General features: G+C 34.5%; 1 protein-coding gene across 7 annotated transcripts in view; it reads right to left on the bottom strand.

Moving 5' to 3' along the window:
• Nucleotides 1–10454: 10454 nt before the first annotated feature.
• tp63 (tumor protein p63) overlaps nt 10455–17516 on the bottom strand; it is a 49911-nt gene continuing 42849 nt past the window's right edge. For 3 of the 7 annotated variants that reach the window (XM_041040982.1, XM_041040980.1, XM_041040983.1), the window contains 7 exons: nt 17286–17422; nt 16979–17061; nt 16758–16882; nt 13936–14081; nt 13410–13557; nt 12060–12153; nt 10455–11961 (listed from right to left, as the gene is read on the bottom strand). In XM_041040982.1, coding sequence (XP_040896916.1) covers nt 11665–11961; nt 12060–12153; nt 13410–13557; nt 13936–14081; nt 16758–16882; nt 16979–17061; nt 17286–17422 — 1030 coding nt within the window. In that variant the 3' untranslated portion in view covers nt 10455–11664. Of the gene's footprint in view, nt 11962–12059; nt 12154–13409; nt 13558–13935; nt 14082–14137; nt 15304–16757; nt 16883–16978; nt 17062–17285; nt 17423–17516 lie in introns of those variants that run through there. The other 4 variants (XM_041040981.1, XM_041040984.1, XM_041040985.1 and 1 more) reach the window with 3 other exon arrangements.

The following is a 17516-nucleotide window of genomic DNA, read 5'->3' as shown; positions in this document are numbered from 1 at the left end:
TTCGGCCAAAAAAAGTCAAAAAAAAAAATTGACCTCAAAATGTCATAAAAAACGTCATAGTATAGTATGGCGTTTTTTTCGGCCAAAAAAAGTCAAAAAAAAAATTGACCTCAAAATGTCATAAAAAACGTCATAGTATAGTATGGCGTTTTTTTCGGCCAAAAAAAGTCAAAAAAAAAATTGACCTCAAAATGTCATAAAAAACGTCATAGTATAGTATGGCGTTTTTTTCGGCCAAAAAAAGTCAATATTTTTTCGACCTCAAAATGTCATAAAAAACGTCATAGTATAGTATGGCGTTTTTTTCGGCCAAAAAAAGTCAAAATTTTTTTCGACCTCAAAATGTCATAAAAAACGTCATAGTATAGTATGGCGTTTTTTTCGGCCAAAAAAAGTCAAAAAAAAAATTGACCTCAAAATGTCATAAAAAACGTCATAGTATAGTATGGCGTTTTTTTCGGCCAAAAAAAGTCAAAAAAAAAATTGACCTCAAAATGTCATAAAAAACGTCATAGTATAGTATGGCGTTTTTTTCGGCCAAAAAAAGTCAAAATTTTTTTCGACCTCAAAATGTCATAAAAAACGTCATAGTATAGTATGGCGTTTTTTTCGGCCAAAAAAAGTCAAAAAAAAAAATTGACCTCAAAATGTCATAAAAAACGTCATAGTATAGTATGGCGTTTTTTTCGGCCAAAAAAAGTCAAAAAAAAAATTGACCTCAAAATATCATAAAAAACGTCATAGTATAGTATGGCGTTTTTTTCGGCCAAAACAAGTCAAAAAAAAAATTGACCTCAAAATGTCATAAAAAACGTCATAGTATAGTATGGCGTTTTTTTCGGCCAAAAAAAGTCAAAATTTTTTTCGACCTCAAAATGTCATAAAAAACGTCATAGTATAGTATGGCGTTTTTTTTCGGCCAAAAAAAGTCAAAAAAAAAATTGACCTCAAAATGTCATAAAAAACGTCATAGTATAGTATGGCGTTTTTTTCGGCCAAAAAAAGTCAAAATTTTTTTCGACCTCAAAATGTCATAAAAAACGTCATAGTATAGTATGGCGTTTTTTTCAGGCAAAAAAAGTCAAAAATTTTTTCGACCTCAAAATGTCATAAAAAACGTCATAGTATAGTATGGCGTTTTTTTCGGCCAAAAAAAGTCAAAATTTTTTTCGACCTCAAAATGTCATAAAAAACGTCATAGTATAGTATGGCGTTTTTTTCGGCCAAAAAAAGTCAAAAATTTTTTCGACCTCAAAATGTCATAAAAAACGTCATAGTATAGTATGGCGTTTTTTTCGGCCAAAAAAAGTCAAAAAAAAAATTGACCTCAAAATGTCATAAAAAACGTCATAGTATAGTATGGCGTTTTTTTTCGGCCAAAAAAAGTCAAAAAAAAAATTGACCTCAAAATGTCATAAAAAACGTCATAGTATAGTATGGCGTTTTTTTCGGCCAAAAAAAGTCAAAATTTTTTTCGACCTCAAAATGTCATAAAAAACGTCATAGTATAGTATGGCGTTTTTTTCGGCCAAAAAAAGTCAAAAAAAAAATTGACCTCAAAATGTCATAAAAAACGTCATAGTATAGTATGGCGTTTTTTTCGGCCAAAAAAAGTCAAAATTTTTTTCGGCCTCAAAATGTCATAAAAAACGTCATAGTATAGTATGGCGTTTTTTTCGGCCAAAAAAAGTCAAAATTTTTTTCGACCTCAAAATGTCATAAAAAACGTCATAGTATAGTATGGCGTTTTTTTTCCGCCAAAAAAAGTCAAAAAAAAAATTGACCTCAAAATGTCATAAAAAACGTCATAGTATAGTATGGCGTTTTATTAGGCCAAAAAAAGTCAAAATTTTTTTCGACCTCAAAATGTCATAAAAAACGTCATAGTATAGTATGGCGTTTTTTTCGGCCAAAAAAAGTCAAAAAAAAAAATTGACCTCAAAATGTCATAAAAAACGTCATAGTATAGTATGGCGTTTTTTTCGGCCAAAAAAAGTCAAAAAAAAAATTGACCTCAAAATGTCATAAAAAACGTCATAGTATAGTATGGCGTTTTTTTCGGCCAAAAAAAGTCAAAAAAAAAATTGACCTCAAAATGTCATAAAAAACGTCATAGTATAGTATGGCGTTTTTTTCGGCCAAAAAAAGTCAAAAAAAAAATTGACCTCAAAATGTCATAAAAAACGTCATAGTATAGTATGGCGTTTTTTTCGGCCAAAAAAAGTCAAAATTTTTTTCGACCTCAAAATGTCATAAAAAACGTCATAGTATAGTATGGCGTTTTTTTCGGCCAAAACAAGTCAAAAAAAAAATTGACCTCAAAATGTCATAAAAAACGTCATAGTATAGTATGGCGTTTTTTTCGGCCAAAAAAAGTCAAAATTTTTTTCGACCTCAAAATGTCATAAAAAACGTCATAGTATAGTATGGCGTTTTTTTCGGCCAAAAAAAGTCAAAAAATTTTTCGACCTCAAAATGTCATAAAAAACGTCATAGTATAGTATGGCGTTTTTTTCGGCCAAAAAAAGTCAAAATTTTTTTCGACCTCAAAATGTCATAAAAAACGTCATAGTATAGTATGGCGTTTTTTTCGGCCAAAAAAAGTAAAAAAAAAAATTGACCTCAAAATATCATAAAAAACGTCATAGTATAGTATGGCGTTTTTTTCGGCCAAAAAAAGTCAAAAAAAAAATTGACCTCAAAATATCATAAAAAACGTCATAGTATAGTATGGCGTTTTTTTCGGCCAAAAAAAGTCAAAAAAAAAATTGACCTCAAAATGTCATAAAAAACGTCATAGTATAGTATGGCGTTTTTTTCGGCCAAAAAAAGTCAAAAAATTTTTCGACCTCAAAATGTCATAAAAAACGTCATAGTATAGTATGGCGTTTTTTTCCGCCAAAAAAAGTCAAAATTTTTTTCGACCTCAAAATGTCATAAAAAACGTCATAGTATAGTATGGCGTTTTTTTCGGCCAAAAAAAGTCAAAAAAAAAATTGACCTCAAAATATCATAAAAAACGTCATAGTATAGTATGGCGTTTTTTTCGGCCAAAAAAAGTCAAAAAAAAAATTGACCTCAAAATATCATAAAAAACGTCATAGTATAGTATGGCGTTTTTTTCGGCCAAAACAAGTCAAAAAAAAAATTGACCTCAAAATGTCATAAAAAACGTCATAGTATAGTATGGCGTTTTTTTCGGCCAAAAAAAGTCAAAATTTTTTTTGACCTCAAAATGTCATAAAAAACGTCATAGTATAGTATGGCGTTTTTTTCCGCCAAAAAAAGTCAAAAAAAAATTGACCTCAAAATGTCATAAAAAACGTCATAGTATAGTATGGCGTTTTTTTCGGCCAAAAAAAGTCAAAAAAAAAATTGACCTCAAAATGTCATAAAAAACGTCATAGTATAGTATGGCGTTTTTTTCGGCCAAAAAAAGTCAAAATTTTTTTCGACCTCAAAATGTCATAAAAAACGTCATAGTATAGTATGGCGTTTTTTTCCGCCAAAAAAAGTCAAAAAAAAAATTGACCTCAAAATGTCATAAAAAACGTCATAGTATAGTATGGCGTTTTTTTCGGCCAAAAAAAGTCAAAATTTTTTTCGACCTCAAAATGTCATAAAAAACGTCATAGTATAGTATGCCGTTTTTTTCGGCCAAAACAAGTCAAAAAAAAAATTGACCTCAAAATGTCATAAAAAACGTCATAGTATAGTATGGCGTTTTTTTCGGCCAAAACAAGTCAAAAAAAAAATTGACCTCAAAATGTCATAAAAAACGTCATAGTATAGTATGGCGTTTTTTTCGGCCAAAAAAAGTCAAAATTTTTTTCGACCTCAAAATGTCATAAAAAACGTCATAGTATAGTATGCCGTTTTTTTCGGCCAAAAAAAGTCAAAAAAAAAATTGACCTCAAAATGTCATAAAAAACGTCATAGTATAGTATGGCGTTTTTTTCGGCCAAAAAAAGTCAAAAATTTTTTCAACCTCAAAATGTCATAAAAAACGTCATAGTATAGTATGGCGTTTTTTTCCACCAAAAAAAGTCAAAAAAAAAATTGACCTCAAAATGTCATAAAAAACGTCATAGTATAGTATGGCATTTTTTTCGGCCAAAAAAAGTCAAAATTTTTTTTGACCTCAAAATGTCATAAAAAACGTCATAGTATAGTATGGCGTTTTTTTCGGCCAAAACAAGTCAAAAAAAAAATTGACCTCAAAATGTCATAAAAAACGTCATAGTATAGTATGGCGTTTTTTTCGGCCAAAAAAAGTCAAAATTTTTTTCGACCTCAAAATGTCATAAAAAACGTCATAGTATAGTATGGCGTTTTTTTCGGCCAAAAAAAGTCAAAAAAAAAATTGACCTCAAAATGTCATAAAAAACGTCATAGTATAGTATGGCGTTTTTTTTCGGCCAAAAAAAGTCAAAAATTTTTTCGACCTCAAAATGTCATAAAAAACGTCATAGTATAGTATGGCGTTTTTTTCGGCCAAAAAAAGTCAAAAAAAAAATTGACCTCAAAATGTCATAAAAAACGTCATAGTATAGTATGGCGTTTTTTTCGGCCAAAAAAAGTCAAAAAAAAAATTGACCTCAAAATGTCATAAAAAACGTCATAGTATAGTATGGCGTTTTTTTCGGCCAAAAAAAGTCAAAATTTTTTTCGACCTCAAAATGTCATAAAAAACGTCATAGTATAGTATGGCGTTTTTTTCGGCCAAAAAAAGTCAAAAAAAAAATTGACCTCAAAATGTCATAAAAAACGTCATAGTATAGTATGGCGTTTTTTTCGGCCAAAAAAAGTCAAAATTTTTTTCGGCCTCAAAATGTCATAAAAAACGTCATAGTATAGTATGGCGTTTTTTTCGGCCAAAAAAAGTCAAAATTTTTTTCGACCTCAAAATGTCATAAAAAACGTCATAGTATAGTATGGCGTTTTTTTCCGCCAAAAAAAGTCAAAAAAAAAATTGACCTCAAAATGTCATAAAAAACGTCATAGTATAGTATGGCGTTTTATTAGGCCAAAAAAAGTCAAAATTTTTTTCGACCTCAAAATGTCATAAAAAACGTCATAGTATAGTATGGCGTTTTTTTCGGCCAAAAAAAGTCAAAAAAAAAAATTGACCTCAAAATGTCATAAAAAACGTCATAGTATAGTATGGCGTTTTTTTCGGCCAAAAAAAGTCAAAAAAAAAATTGACCTCAAAATGTCATAAAAAACGTCATAGTATAGTATGGCGTTTTTTTCGGCCAAAAAAAGTCAAAAAAAAAATTGACCTCAAAATGTCATAAAAAACGTCATAGTATAGTATGGCGTTTTTTTCGGCCAAAAAAAGTCAAAAAAAAAATTGACCTCAAAATGTCATAAAAAACGTCATAGTATAGTATGGCGTTTTTTTCGGCCAAAAAAAGTCAAAATTTTTTTCGACCTCAAAATGTCATAAAAAACGTCATAGTATAGTATGCCGTTTTTTTCGGCCAAAACAAGTCAAAAAAAAAATTGACCTCAAAATGTCATAAAAAACGTCATAGTATAGTATGGCGTTTTTTTCGGCCAAAAAAAGTCAAAATTTTTTTCGACCTCAAAATGTCATAAAAAACGTCATAGTATAGTATGGCGTTTTTTTCGGCCAAAAAAAGTCAAAAAATTTTTCGACCTCAAAATGTCATAAAAAACGTCATAGTATAGTATGGCGTTTTTTTCGGCCAAAAAAAGTCAAAATTTTTTTCGACCTCAAAATGTCATAAAAAACGTCATAGTATAGTATGGCGTTTTTTTCGGCCAAAAAAAGTAAAAAAAAAAATTGACCTCAAAATATCATAAAAAACGTCATAGTATAGTATGGCGTTTTTTTCGGCCAAAAAAAGTCAAAAAAAAAATTGACCTCAAAATATCATAAAAAACGTCATAGTATAGTATGGCGTTTTTTTCGGCCAAAAAAAGTCAAAAAAAAAATTGACCTCAAAATGTCATAAAAAACGTCATAGTATAGTATGGCGTTTTTTTCGGCCAAAAAAAGTCAAAAAATTTTTCGACCTCAAAATGTCATAAAAAACGTCATAGTATAGTATGGCGTTTTTTTCCGCCAAAAAAAGTCAAAATTTTTTTCGACCTCAAAATGTCATAAAAAACGTCATAGTATAGTATGGCGTTTTTTTCGGCCAAAAAAAGTCAAAAAAAAAATTGACCTCAAAATATCATAAAAAACGTCATAGTATAGTATGGCGTTTTTTTCGGCCAAAAAAAGTCAAAAAAAAAATTGACCTCAAAATATCATAAAAAACGTCATAGTATAGTATGGCGTTTTTTTCGGCCAAAACAAGTCAAAAAAAAAATTGACCTCAAAATGTCATAAAAAACGTCATAGTATAGTATGGCGTTTTTTTCGGCCAAAAAAAGTCAAAATTTTTTTTGACCTCAAAATGTCATAAAAAACGTCATAGTATAGTATGGCGTTTTTTTCCGCCAAAAAAAGTCAAAAAAAAATTGACCTCAAAATGTCATAAAAAACGTCATAGTATAGTATGGCGTTTTTTTCGGCCAAAAAAAGTCAAAAAAAAAATTGACCTCAAAATGTCATAAAAAACGTCATAGTATAGTATGGCGTTTTTTTCGGCCAAAAAAAGTCAAAATTTTTTTCGACCTCAAAATGTCATAAAAAACGTCATAGTATAGTATGGCGTTTTTTTCCGCCAAAAAAAGTCAAAAAAAAAATTGACCTCAAAATGTCATAAAAAACGTCATAGTATAGTATGGCGTTTTTTTCGGCCAAAAAAAGTCAAAATTTTTTTCGACCTCAAAATGTCATAAAAAACGTCATAGTATAGTATGCCGTTTTTTTCGGCCAAAACAAGTCAAAAAAAAAATTGACCTCAAAATGTCATAAAAAACGTCATAGTATAGTATGGCGTTTTTTTCGGCCAAAACAAGTCAAAAAAAAAATTGACCTCAAAATGTCATAAAAAACGTCATAGTATAGTATGGCGTTTTTTTCGGCCAAAAAAAGTCAAAATTTTTTTCGACCTCAAAATGTCATAAAAAACGTCATAGTATAGTATGCCGTTTTTTTCGGCCAAAAAAAGTCAAAAAAAAAATTGACCTCAAAATGTCATAAAAAACGTCATAGTATAGTATGGCGTTTTTTTCGGCCAAAAAAAGTCAAAAATTTTTTCAACCTCAAAATGTCATAAAAAACGTCATAGTATAGTATGGCGTTTTTTTCCACCAAAAAAAGTCAAAAAAAAAATTGACCTCAAAATGTCATAAAAAACGTCATAGTATAGTATGGCATTTTTTTCGGCCAAAAAAAGTCAAAATTTTTTTTGACCTCAAAATGTCATAAAAAACGTCATAGTATAGTATGGCGTTTTTTTCGGCCAAAAAAAGTCAAAATTTTTTTCGACCTCAAAATGTCATAAAAAACGTCATAGTATAGTATGGCGTTTTTTTCGGCCAAAAAAAGTCAAAAAAAAAATTGACCTCAAAATGTCATAAAAAACGTCATAGTATAGTATGGCGTTTTTTTCGGCCAAAAAAAGTCAAAATTTTTTTCAACCTCAAAATGTCATAAAAAACGTCATAGTATAGTATGGCGTTTTTTTCGGGCCAAAAAAAGTCCAAAAAAAAATTGACCTCAAAATGTCATAAAAAACGTCATAGTATAGTATGGCGTTTTTTTCGGCCAAAAAAAGTCAAAATTTTTTTTGACCTCAAAATGTCATAAAAAACGTCATAGTATAGTATGCCGTTTTTTTCGGCCAAAAAAAGTCAAAAAAAAAAATTGACCTCAAAATGTCATAAAAAACGTCATAGTATAGTATGGCGTTTTTTTCGGCCAAAAAACGTCAAAAAAAAATTGACCTCAAAATGTCATAAAAAACGTCATAGTATAGTATGGCGTTTTTTTCGGCCAAAAAAAGTCAAAAAAAAAATTGACCTCAAAATGTCATAAAAAACGTCATAGTATAGTATGGCGTTTTTTTCGGCCAAAAAAAGTCAAAATTTTTTTCGACCTCAAAATGTCATAAAAAACGTCATAGTATAGTATGGCGTTTTTTTCGGCCAAAAAAAGTCAAAATTTTTTTTGACCTCAAAATGTCATAAAAAACGTCATAGTATAGTATGGCGTTTTTTTAAGCCAAAAAAAGTCAAAATTTTTTTCGACCTCAAAATGTCATAAAAAACGTCATAGTATAGTATGGCGATTTTTTCGGCCAAAAAAAGTCAAAAAAAAAATTGACCTCAAAATGTCATAAAAAACGTCATAGTATAGTATGGCGTTTTTTTCGGCCAAAAAAAGTCAAAAAAAAAATTGACCTCAAAATATCATAAAAAACGTCATAGTATAGTATGGCGTTTTTTTCGGCCAAAACAAGTCAAAAAAAAAATTGACCTCAAAATGTCATAAAAAACGTCATAGTATAGTATGGCGTTTTTTTCGGCCAAAAAAAGTCAAAATTTTTTTCGACCTCAAAATGTCATAAAAAACGTCATAGTATAGTATGCCGTTTTTTTCGGCCAAAAAAAGTCAAAAAAAAAATTGACCTCAAAATGTCATAAAAAACGTCATAGCATAGTATGGCGTTTTTTTCGGCCAAAAAAAGTCAAAATTTTTTTCAACCTCAAAATGTCATAAAAAACGTCATAGTATAGTATGGCGTTTTTTTCGGCCAAAACAAGTCAAAAAAAAAATTGACCTCAAAATGTCATAAAAAACGTCATAGTATAGTATGGCGTTTTTTTCGGCCAAAAAAAGTCAAAATTTTTTTCGACCTCAAAATGTCATAAAAAACGTCATAGTATAGTATGCCGTTTTTTTCCGCCAAAAAAAGTCAAAAAAAAAATTGACCTCAAAATGTCATAAAAAATGTCATAGTATAGTATGGCGTTTTTTTCGGCCAAAAAAAGTCAAAAAAAAAATTGACCTCAAAATATCATAAAAAACGTCATAGTATAGTATGGCGTTTTTTTCGGCCAAAAAAAGTCAAAATTTTTTTCGACCTCAAAATGTCATAAAAAACGTCATAGTATAGTATGGCGTTTTTTTCGGCCAAAAAAAGTCAAAAAAAAAATTGACCTCAAAATGTCATAAAAAACGTCATAGTATAGTATGGCGTTTTTTTCGGCCAAAAAAAGTCAAAATTTTTTTCAACCTCAAAATGTCATAAAAAACGTCATAGTATAGTATGGCGTTTTTTTCGGCCAAAAAAAGTCACAAAAAAAATTGACCTCAAAATGTCATAAAAAACGTCATAGTATAGTATGGCGTTTTTTTCGGCCAAAAAAAGTCAAAATTTTTTTTGACCTCAAAATGTCATAAAAAACGTCATAGTATAGTATGGCGTTTTTTTCGGCCAAAAAAAGTCAAAAAAAAAATTGACCTCAAAATGTCATAAAAAACGTCATAGTATAGTATGGCGTTTTTTTCGGCCAAAAAAAGTCAAAATTTTTTTCAACCTCAAAATGTCATAAAAAACGTCATAGTATAGTATGGCGTTTTTTTCGGCCAAAAAAAGTCAAAAAAAAAATTGACCTCAAAATGTCATAAAAAACGTCATAGTATAGTATGGCGTTTTTTTCGGCCAAAAAAAGTCAAAATTTTTTTCGACCTCAAAATGTCATAAAAAACGTCATAGTATAGTATGGCCTTTTTTTCGGCCAAAAAAAGTCAAAAAAAAAATTGACCTCAAAATATCTTAAAAAACGTCATAGTATAGTATGGCGTTTTTTTCGGCCAAAAAAAGTCAAAAATTTTTTCGACCTCAAAATGTCATAAAAAACGTCATAGTATAGTATGGCGTTTTTTTCGGCCAAAAAAAGTCAAAAGTTTTTTCGACCTCAAAATGTCATAAAAAACGTCATAGTATAGTATGGCGTTTTTTTCGGCCAAAAAAAGTCAAAAAAAAAATTGACCTCAAAATATCATAAAAAATGTCATAGTATAGTATGGCGTTTTTTTCGGCCAAAAAAAGTCAAAATTTTTTTCGACCTCAAAATGTCATAAAAAACGTCATAGTATAGTATGGCGTTTTTTTCGGCCAAAAAAAGTCAAAATTTTTTTCGACCTCAAAATGTCATAAAAAACGTCATAGTATAGTATGGCGTTTTTTTCGGCCAAAACAAGTCAAAAAAAAAATTGACCTCAAAATGTCATAAAAAACGTCATAGTATAGTATGGCGTTTTTTTCGGCCAAAAAAAGTCAAAGTTTTTTTCGGCCTCAAAATTTCATTAAAAACATCATAGTATACTAAGGCGTCAAAATCGGCCAAAAAAAGTCAAAAATTAAAAAAAAAAGTAATTTTTCAGAACGGCCTCAAAATAGTAAAAAATGGTCAGCGTGAAGGATAAGCAAATAAACAATGCAGTGTTGTTCTTAGGCTGTTTCACCTGTTTGACCTTGAGTTATTTCAGTGCAGCCACACTTACAATAATTCGACACAGAGGAGCATTAACATGCAATACAGCAAGTGTGGATATTTATTTCAGATTTATATCAAAATACCCTCGGTATATTGCAACATATTTACAATACATTGTACAAAAATATGAAAATGTTCCTGCTCTCTAACAATGCTGACTACTTGAAACATAGGTGAACATGGACTATGGCCAAATATAGGATACACACATACTGCATGCACTCTTCTGCATGAACACAAACATTGTTCTGTGGTAAAACCACCAGGCGATCTTCACATCAGTGTGCTTCGTTCCGTGGTGAAAATCGTAAGGTGAATTTCTTTAGGGAGACTTGCAAAAAAAAGAACTATACAAGTTTATATACATTTATATCATAGGTTTCGACCCGTTATCAAAAGAAATAAACCTCTACCAAAACATGGTTCAGGAATAAAAAAAAAAAAAACTTGTTCTAGCATCCACTGCAAGAGCAAAGAGCAAAAGCCTGCTCTTAAAATGCGATCACAACCATGTTCGCACAGCGGTAAAAAGCATAAAACATCAGTCATAGTATCACTGTTCGACTAGTCATAGTGTCACTGTACCACAAAACACTGGGTCAAGAGCATTAGGCCTATATATGGCTACATCAAATGAATGACCATCTGTCACTCAAACACACATACTTCACAAACTGACACAATAAGGCGATGAATAGGTTTCACAACAGACATTTAAAAAAAAAAGCAAAATATAGAAGCTACAGCAGAAAACATGTTGCCCATGGCCTGACATAATACTTCTGACAGGAACTGTTTGAAATGTATACAATCATTGAAGACTTCTGCCTCAAATTAAAAACCAGTGTACCAGACTAACCTTTACCACCATAAAGGTGAAAATTAGCAGTATTATAAACTAAAATTCACTTTTGCCACAGCACATACCAGAAACATAAATCACAATTAGCTCTTTAATGCAAGTTTTGTTGGGAATGAATCATGGACACTTAACAAAACCTCAAAGCAATCTTGAAATCCTCAGCATTTCTTAAGTGCTCTCAAGAAATTAGAACATTATAAAATGCACCTTTGATCAACATCATTAATCTCCCTGCGATAACGAGAACCAGCACAACAATGAAAATAAGTGCATTTCTATATGAATATGTATTTTGTTCTCAGTAGTATTGAAATGAAATGTTCCAACAGCAGGCATGAAATGAGAAATGGCAGCAGTGAGAACAAGACAGAGGCGTCTTACTCTCCCTCCTCCTTGATGCGCTGCTGTTTGTTGCGGCGAGAATCCAAGTCAAAGGAAAAGTCGGACCACTCGTCGCGCGGGGGGAAGGAGATGGTCTGGCGCAGGGTGAAGCGCACGGCGTCAATGACGCGCTCGCCTCGGGCCTCGGAGGAGCCCACGCTGACAGTGGAGGCCCCACTGGTGGTGCGCACTATATGGGGAGGTGGGGAAAAATCCATGGCCTGTCGATGCTCCATGATGCCCTTCCAGATGATGTGCTGGAACTCTGCTGGGATCTTCAGCCTGGACAGGTCCTAATGGTCATTACACAGGGGAGCGTTAGTATTCGCAGGGGGAGCCACTCTTCTCTCTAACCCATCAAATGACTCGTGTTGGATAGGCAAGGGCTCACCTCCATGTTATAGTTCTCAATCTGGTAGATGTTGGTTAGGCCTTGTGCTGTGAAGTAATCCAGGCAGCCTGCGCAGCCCAGCCGTATGAGGAAGCTGTGGGAGGAACAGAGGAGACGAGGTTCACAGGTGGAACGATCAAAGTCTTTGATGTTCAGATCATTCATTTTACACATTAACATTCACTGACACTGACATATTACATCTACACCAAACTGTCAAAAACTTATACTGAAAACAAAGAAAATAAATCATCTGGTCCCCGAAGATTTAGCAGACTACGCAAAACTTACTACATCTGAAAATGCCATGAAAAAAGTTACTTTAACACAGGAGCTAATTCTGAGTTACTTCCTGAGGTAAATAATTTAATACAGTAAAAAATGAAATATTTTCTCAGTACAATTAAAGGCCCAAATTATTGCAGAGTTCATTTAATAACTTTTCTTAATGACTTAATGACCCTTTAACTTTGAACATTCAATATTAAATAAATAAAAGAGACATTATGAAATAAATAATTCTGAATAACTCAAAGTAAAATATACAAAATAACAAATAAATTGTGTAAAAACTCAACTGATCCTTATGAAGTTTGAGTTTCGTTTTCATTTCATTATAGAAACTTTTCAAGGTTTGTTTTTATTTCACGATGACATTTTTTGACACATATTATTTATTCATTCATTTATTTACTTTTATATGTTAGCAGAGTTGTCACCAGCGCCCGTCCTCTCTTTTAACAGGCTCAACAGCTTCCAGCTAACTAGCTAACTCCTGTTGGCTACAACAAACAAAGAGAGAATAAAGAGATTATCTCTGAATAGTTAGCCAGCTGGTTAGGTAGCAGGAGTTAGTTACTGTGTCTGTGTATTTTTTAATTTATTTATTTTTTGCAGGAGCAGCCTCTAGCTGCTGAACTCAGAATGACTTTGGTGTTGTTACTCTAGCTAACAGGAGCTAACTCGTTAAATTTGGTAAAAGTTGTTGAGGTTGCTAAAAAAAAAAAGGCAGAGGGAGGTTAAATGGACGCTGACTGGGGACGAGATCACTGTCAGGAAAATGCCATCATGAAATAAAAACAGTTTTAAAAAGGACTCCATTAATAGTGTGTTACTACAAAAAATAAGAGAAAATCCTTAAGAATCAATAGGAAATGACTTCACAGTTTACTGGTCTTTATTTTATAATGTCTGATTTATTTATTTAATATTGAACACTCTGGGCCTCCATACATTTGAACATTTGAAGGTTAATAAATATAAAAAAATAAAAAAAGATTTAATAAAAAATGTAATAAAATTTAATTAAAAAAACAACTCTCTGTTTTCCACTATGGCTTAATGAGGTACCTGGAGATGCTGCTGTCCATGGGGTATGGAGGAGGGGGGGTACAGTGGGAGGAAGGCACCAGGGGTAGCTGTGGCTGCAGTGCGTGTGTGGGGCTCAGTGAACTCATGTCAGCGTTCATGGGGATGTGAGTGCCCATCATAGGAGTCACTGCAGAGACAAAAGCAGCTACTGTGAGCTTTCTTTTACTGCTCTGGGATTTTGAGATTATGTAAGGTCAACTGAAACATGTGGTGGGGGGCAGGCGGGGTGGGGGGGGCATGCAGAGGTTACTGTCTACATGACACATAATGCATCATAACAGGTCCTGAGGGAGAGTCTCAGAGGGATCACATTCTTTTTTAGAGGGAAAGTTTCTGAGGAGATGTGTGTGTGTGTGTAGTGGGGGGGGGTCAGGACCCCTCCTGCCTGTCCGGACACGCTGTCCTTATATGTACACATAAGCCCAGGAGGGACGGGACGACTGGAGGAGCAGGGGAGGGGAACGGTCTGAGACAGACAGGAAGAGAAACAAAGGGCCACACTTACTGTCAGTCAGGCCTCCAGACATGCTGGATGGGGTGAGTGTGTTACGCTGCTGGGGGTTCATGAGCTGGCTGACAGAGGGCAGCTTGTTGACTTTTCCATGAGTTGGGGAGCTGGAGCCGAAGGAGGGCTGAGGCGGCATCGAGGTCCTGAGGAGAGGAGGTTACAGGCCGTTACTATCGTCAACTTTCAACAGCGTTCAGCTCTACAGACCGGCCTGGTCCGTACTGCCCTTTAAAGGTAACAACAATGACTGACGTTCATGTTCTAAACATTACAGTCAGTACACATCGGTTCTGGGCCCATAGAGAGAATTTCCTCCTCATACTGACCACGTTTCTTTAATAAAAGAACAGAACAGTAAAAGAAAAGGACAGAGTTCAAACAAAAAAAAGCCATTTATTATATTCTGACAGAGAAAAGTGCAGCAGCCACAAAAACAGAATGATCTGTTTCAAACAGAATGGTTACAGAGACAAATGCTCAAATTTGCTCTGCACATAACAAAGTGAACGCCTGCAGTTTCTATTAAAAGACATTTTAATGAGGAAGATTAAAAACAAACACACAGACTGTCCCGCAGTGACGTTATAAAACATGACCAGCATTAGCAACAAGTTCTCTCAATAATAAAGTCTCTTTCCCCCACAAGTCTACAAGATAGATTTTGTGAGTCCAGCTCTCACGACGACGCAAAGGCACAACACATTCAGAGCTCTTAAGTCAAGTAAGATAAAAAAAACAAAAAACAAAACATTTATGCTTGGTTCCTGTCCAACTTCAGCCAGAACGAAAGGCTGAACGGGATGAACATTTCACAACGGATACATGATAAACAGGGACGACCTGAACAAGGTGAGGATGTCATCACAACAGGAAACCTTAACAACCTTAACAACTTTAACAATATCCTTCTGATGGACAAAAATAATGCATGCAAAAATTATAATTATGGGTTTCTAGAAAAACTTGAGTAGAGAGAGCAGAGTGGATAAACAAAGAACAACTCTGTCCAGCATGTAGGGCTACAGCCTACACGTCACACTGATGCTGTCTACAGTTTGCACAGTGGCTGAATAGTAGAAATGTTTGTCCATGATCTTGCAGCAGCAGATCTTAGAAATAGAAAGTTTCAGTGTCACATCCTCAGGGTAGAATCCCAGGAAAGGCATAAAGTTAGGAGACGAGAAAAATCAGAGCTGATAAAAAGGAGACAGAGAGGAGGTCCGTGTATCTGGGGAGGAGGAGGAGGAGGAGGAGGAGGAATGTGGGGCAGAGTTTCAGGAGGAGCTGCAGCGCCGCCTCTGCTCTCCTGCAGGTTCCAGGAGCTGGCTACCAAGACGGGTTTTTATCAGACTGCAGGGGAGGAACCAGAAAGAAGAGAGAGGAGAAATAAGGGCTCACTGATGGAGGAGGAGAGAGGAGCGAGTGACCCCAGAGAGGCCCAGAGGTCGAGGAAAGTAGTTTAATAAATGTTACTGGAAAAAAAACAGTGATGGAAAGAGACACAACACATAAAGACAGACAGCTGTGATTTAATACTACACCAGTGTTCTGCACTAATAGCACTGTCCAGAAGATGGCAGTATGCAGACACAGATCACAGCTGTTCACTACTGGAAGGTGAAGTGAAATTTACACAGTGGAAGGAAAGAAAAGGTCTGAAACATTCGTTGTTGACAGAACCTTTTATTTCAAAAGCTGCGAGGGAAACACTGGAGGAGTTAGAAACTACAGAGGAGAGTAAGAAGCTATGTTGGTGCTGAGGAAATACAAAGAAAAACAGGAAAACATGCAAACACCAAATAAACAAGTCTAAGTGTCCAAACATCCACAAAACAAAGCCACAAAAACCTGAAATTAATTTTGTTAAAAATCTGTCTTGATTATTGATTGATTGATTATTAATAACATGATATTATGATATTAATATCATTTAATTAATAACATTTAACTCCCAATATTTTAGTTCCTCTCACAAAGTAACAGGTAACAAACAAACAAAGTAAAAAAACAGCAAATGCTGTGAGTCTGTCTGCCAGTTTCTTAGTGGGAAACTATAACATAAGCAATAATTATCATCACAGGGCTGTCAAACTATCGTTTACACCCATCCCCTCTCTTTTGCTTATAGTGAAATGGGCGTGGACGAGGAAAAGTGTGTGTGAACATGTGCATCTGAGACACTTTTAATTATGCTGGAGCGAACAGATGAGGCCGAGGCACGGATTTTGTTGGGTGCTGTTGTGCAAACCTGGCAGAGCACCCAAAGGCGTTACCACAAATCTTTGGAAGCTTTTCCTTAACAAAGCATAGCCAGGTACATTTGTCACGATTCATCAGCTTTGGCTCGTATCCCATGAGAGCAGAAAGAGGAACAAAAACAGCTCTACTTGATGCAAGGCTCGCCCTCTAAAGCCGCGAGCAGTGAAAAAATTCTCAGCTGCTGTGAAACACTGAATAACCTCCATTTTAGAACAGTTATCAGCTTTTACTTGATAGCTGCAATGCCTCAGCAAGAGCAATAAATAGAATCAAGAGATCTTATGCACGGCCTTTATCAGTGCAATCCACTTTTGCAGCAACAAGTCAGTCATGGTTAGTCAGTTATATCGCTGCAGTCTGTTCTCAGGAAAAACTATTTCATCCAAAAAAAAGTTTCTGTGCGAGCCGACACGCAATTTAGTAAGAATAAGAGAGAAAACAGCACAAGGGAACAAGTCCACTTTGTTCAAGGGTGAACCTTGCAAGTAATGGAGGTCTGTCTTTCATAATGTGCCTGAGAACAAAACAGCATTACTTTATTAAGAATCTAAGGTACTCACTGTTTTTGAAGTAGATTTTGCTGCTGCTGCCGGTATGATTCTATGGTGTGTTGTGGAAGAAACTGCATGAGCTCCAGAGACTCTTTGATTTTTACCAAAATCTCATAAATTTCACGGCCTTTGATCTGTAAAGAAAAAAAAAAGGATATTGGTCAGTAAGCAGGTCAGACACACTCAGAACAACGTTATTAAAGCAGCTCCAGCAGCAAAATAACACTTACAGGCAAACAAAAAACCTCCTCATCTGTGGACCGTCTCTTCTTGATAGTGGACATCTGTATGCCGTGGGAAACCTGGCGGAAGGCTGAAAAGAGGAGAGTAACAAGTGAGTAAAACTGCCACGAGCTGAGAAGTTAGCCTAAGCGAGAGCAGGAGGGAAACAAGCCAGGGAAAAGGGCAGGAAAGCAGCAGAGTCTGGCACCATTCACTGAGTGTTAGCGAGCGCAGCGGTTCAGGGTCCTCCACACTGGCGGCATGTCAGGTGAGACCAAAGCTCGTCAGCCCATCACCAGCCCCAGCGCTACTTACGGCGTTTCGTACCCTCACTGCTCTTTGTGGCGTCCGTTACGTGCTGCTTGCGGATGCTGTCCTCATCTGCCTTGCGGTCTCTGCCTGGGCAGGCGCAGATCCTGGCCTCGAAGCACCGGCGGCCTAATACCTGACCGCTGAGAGAGGACAGGGACACACGGCAGGCAGAACCTCGGTCACAAACAATCCACCACTTAACTGGAGGCATGACTGGCAACTACTGACAATGAG

The sequence above is a fragment of the Toxotes jaculatrix genome, chromosome 6, assembly GCF_017976425.1.
Source record: "Toxotes jaculatrix isolate fToxJac2 chromosome 6, fToxJac2.pri, whole genome shotgun sequence".
NCBI lineage: Eukaryota > Metazoa > Chordata > Actinopteri > Toxotidae > Toxotes > Toxotes jaculatrix.
The sequence above is the reverse complement of the archived record's forward strand: the minus strand, read 5'-3'. Positions and strand labels throughout refer to the sequence as shown.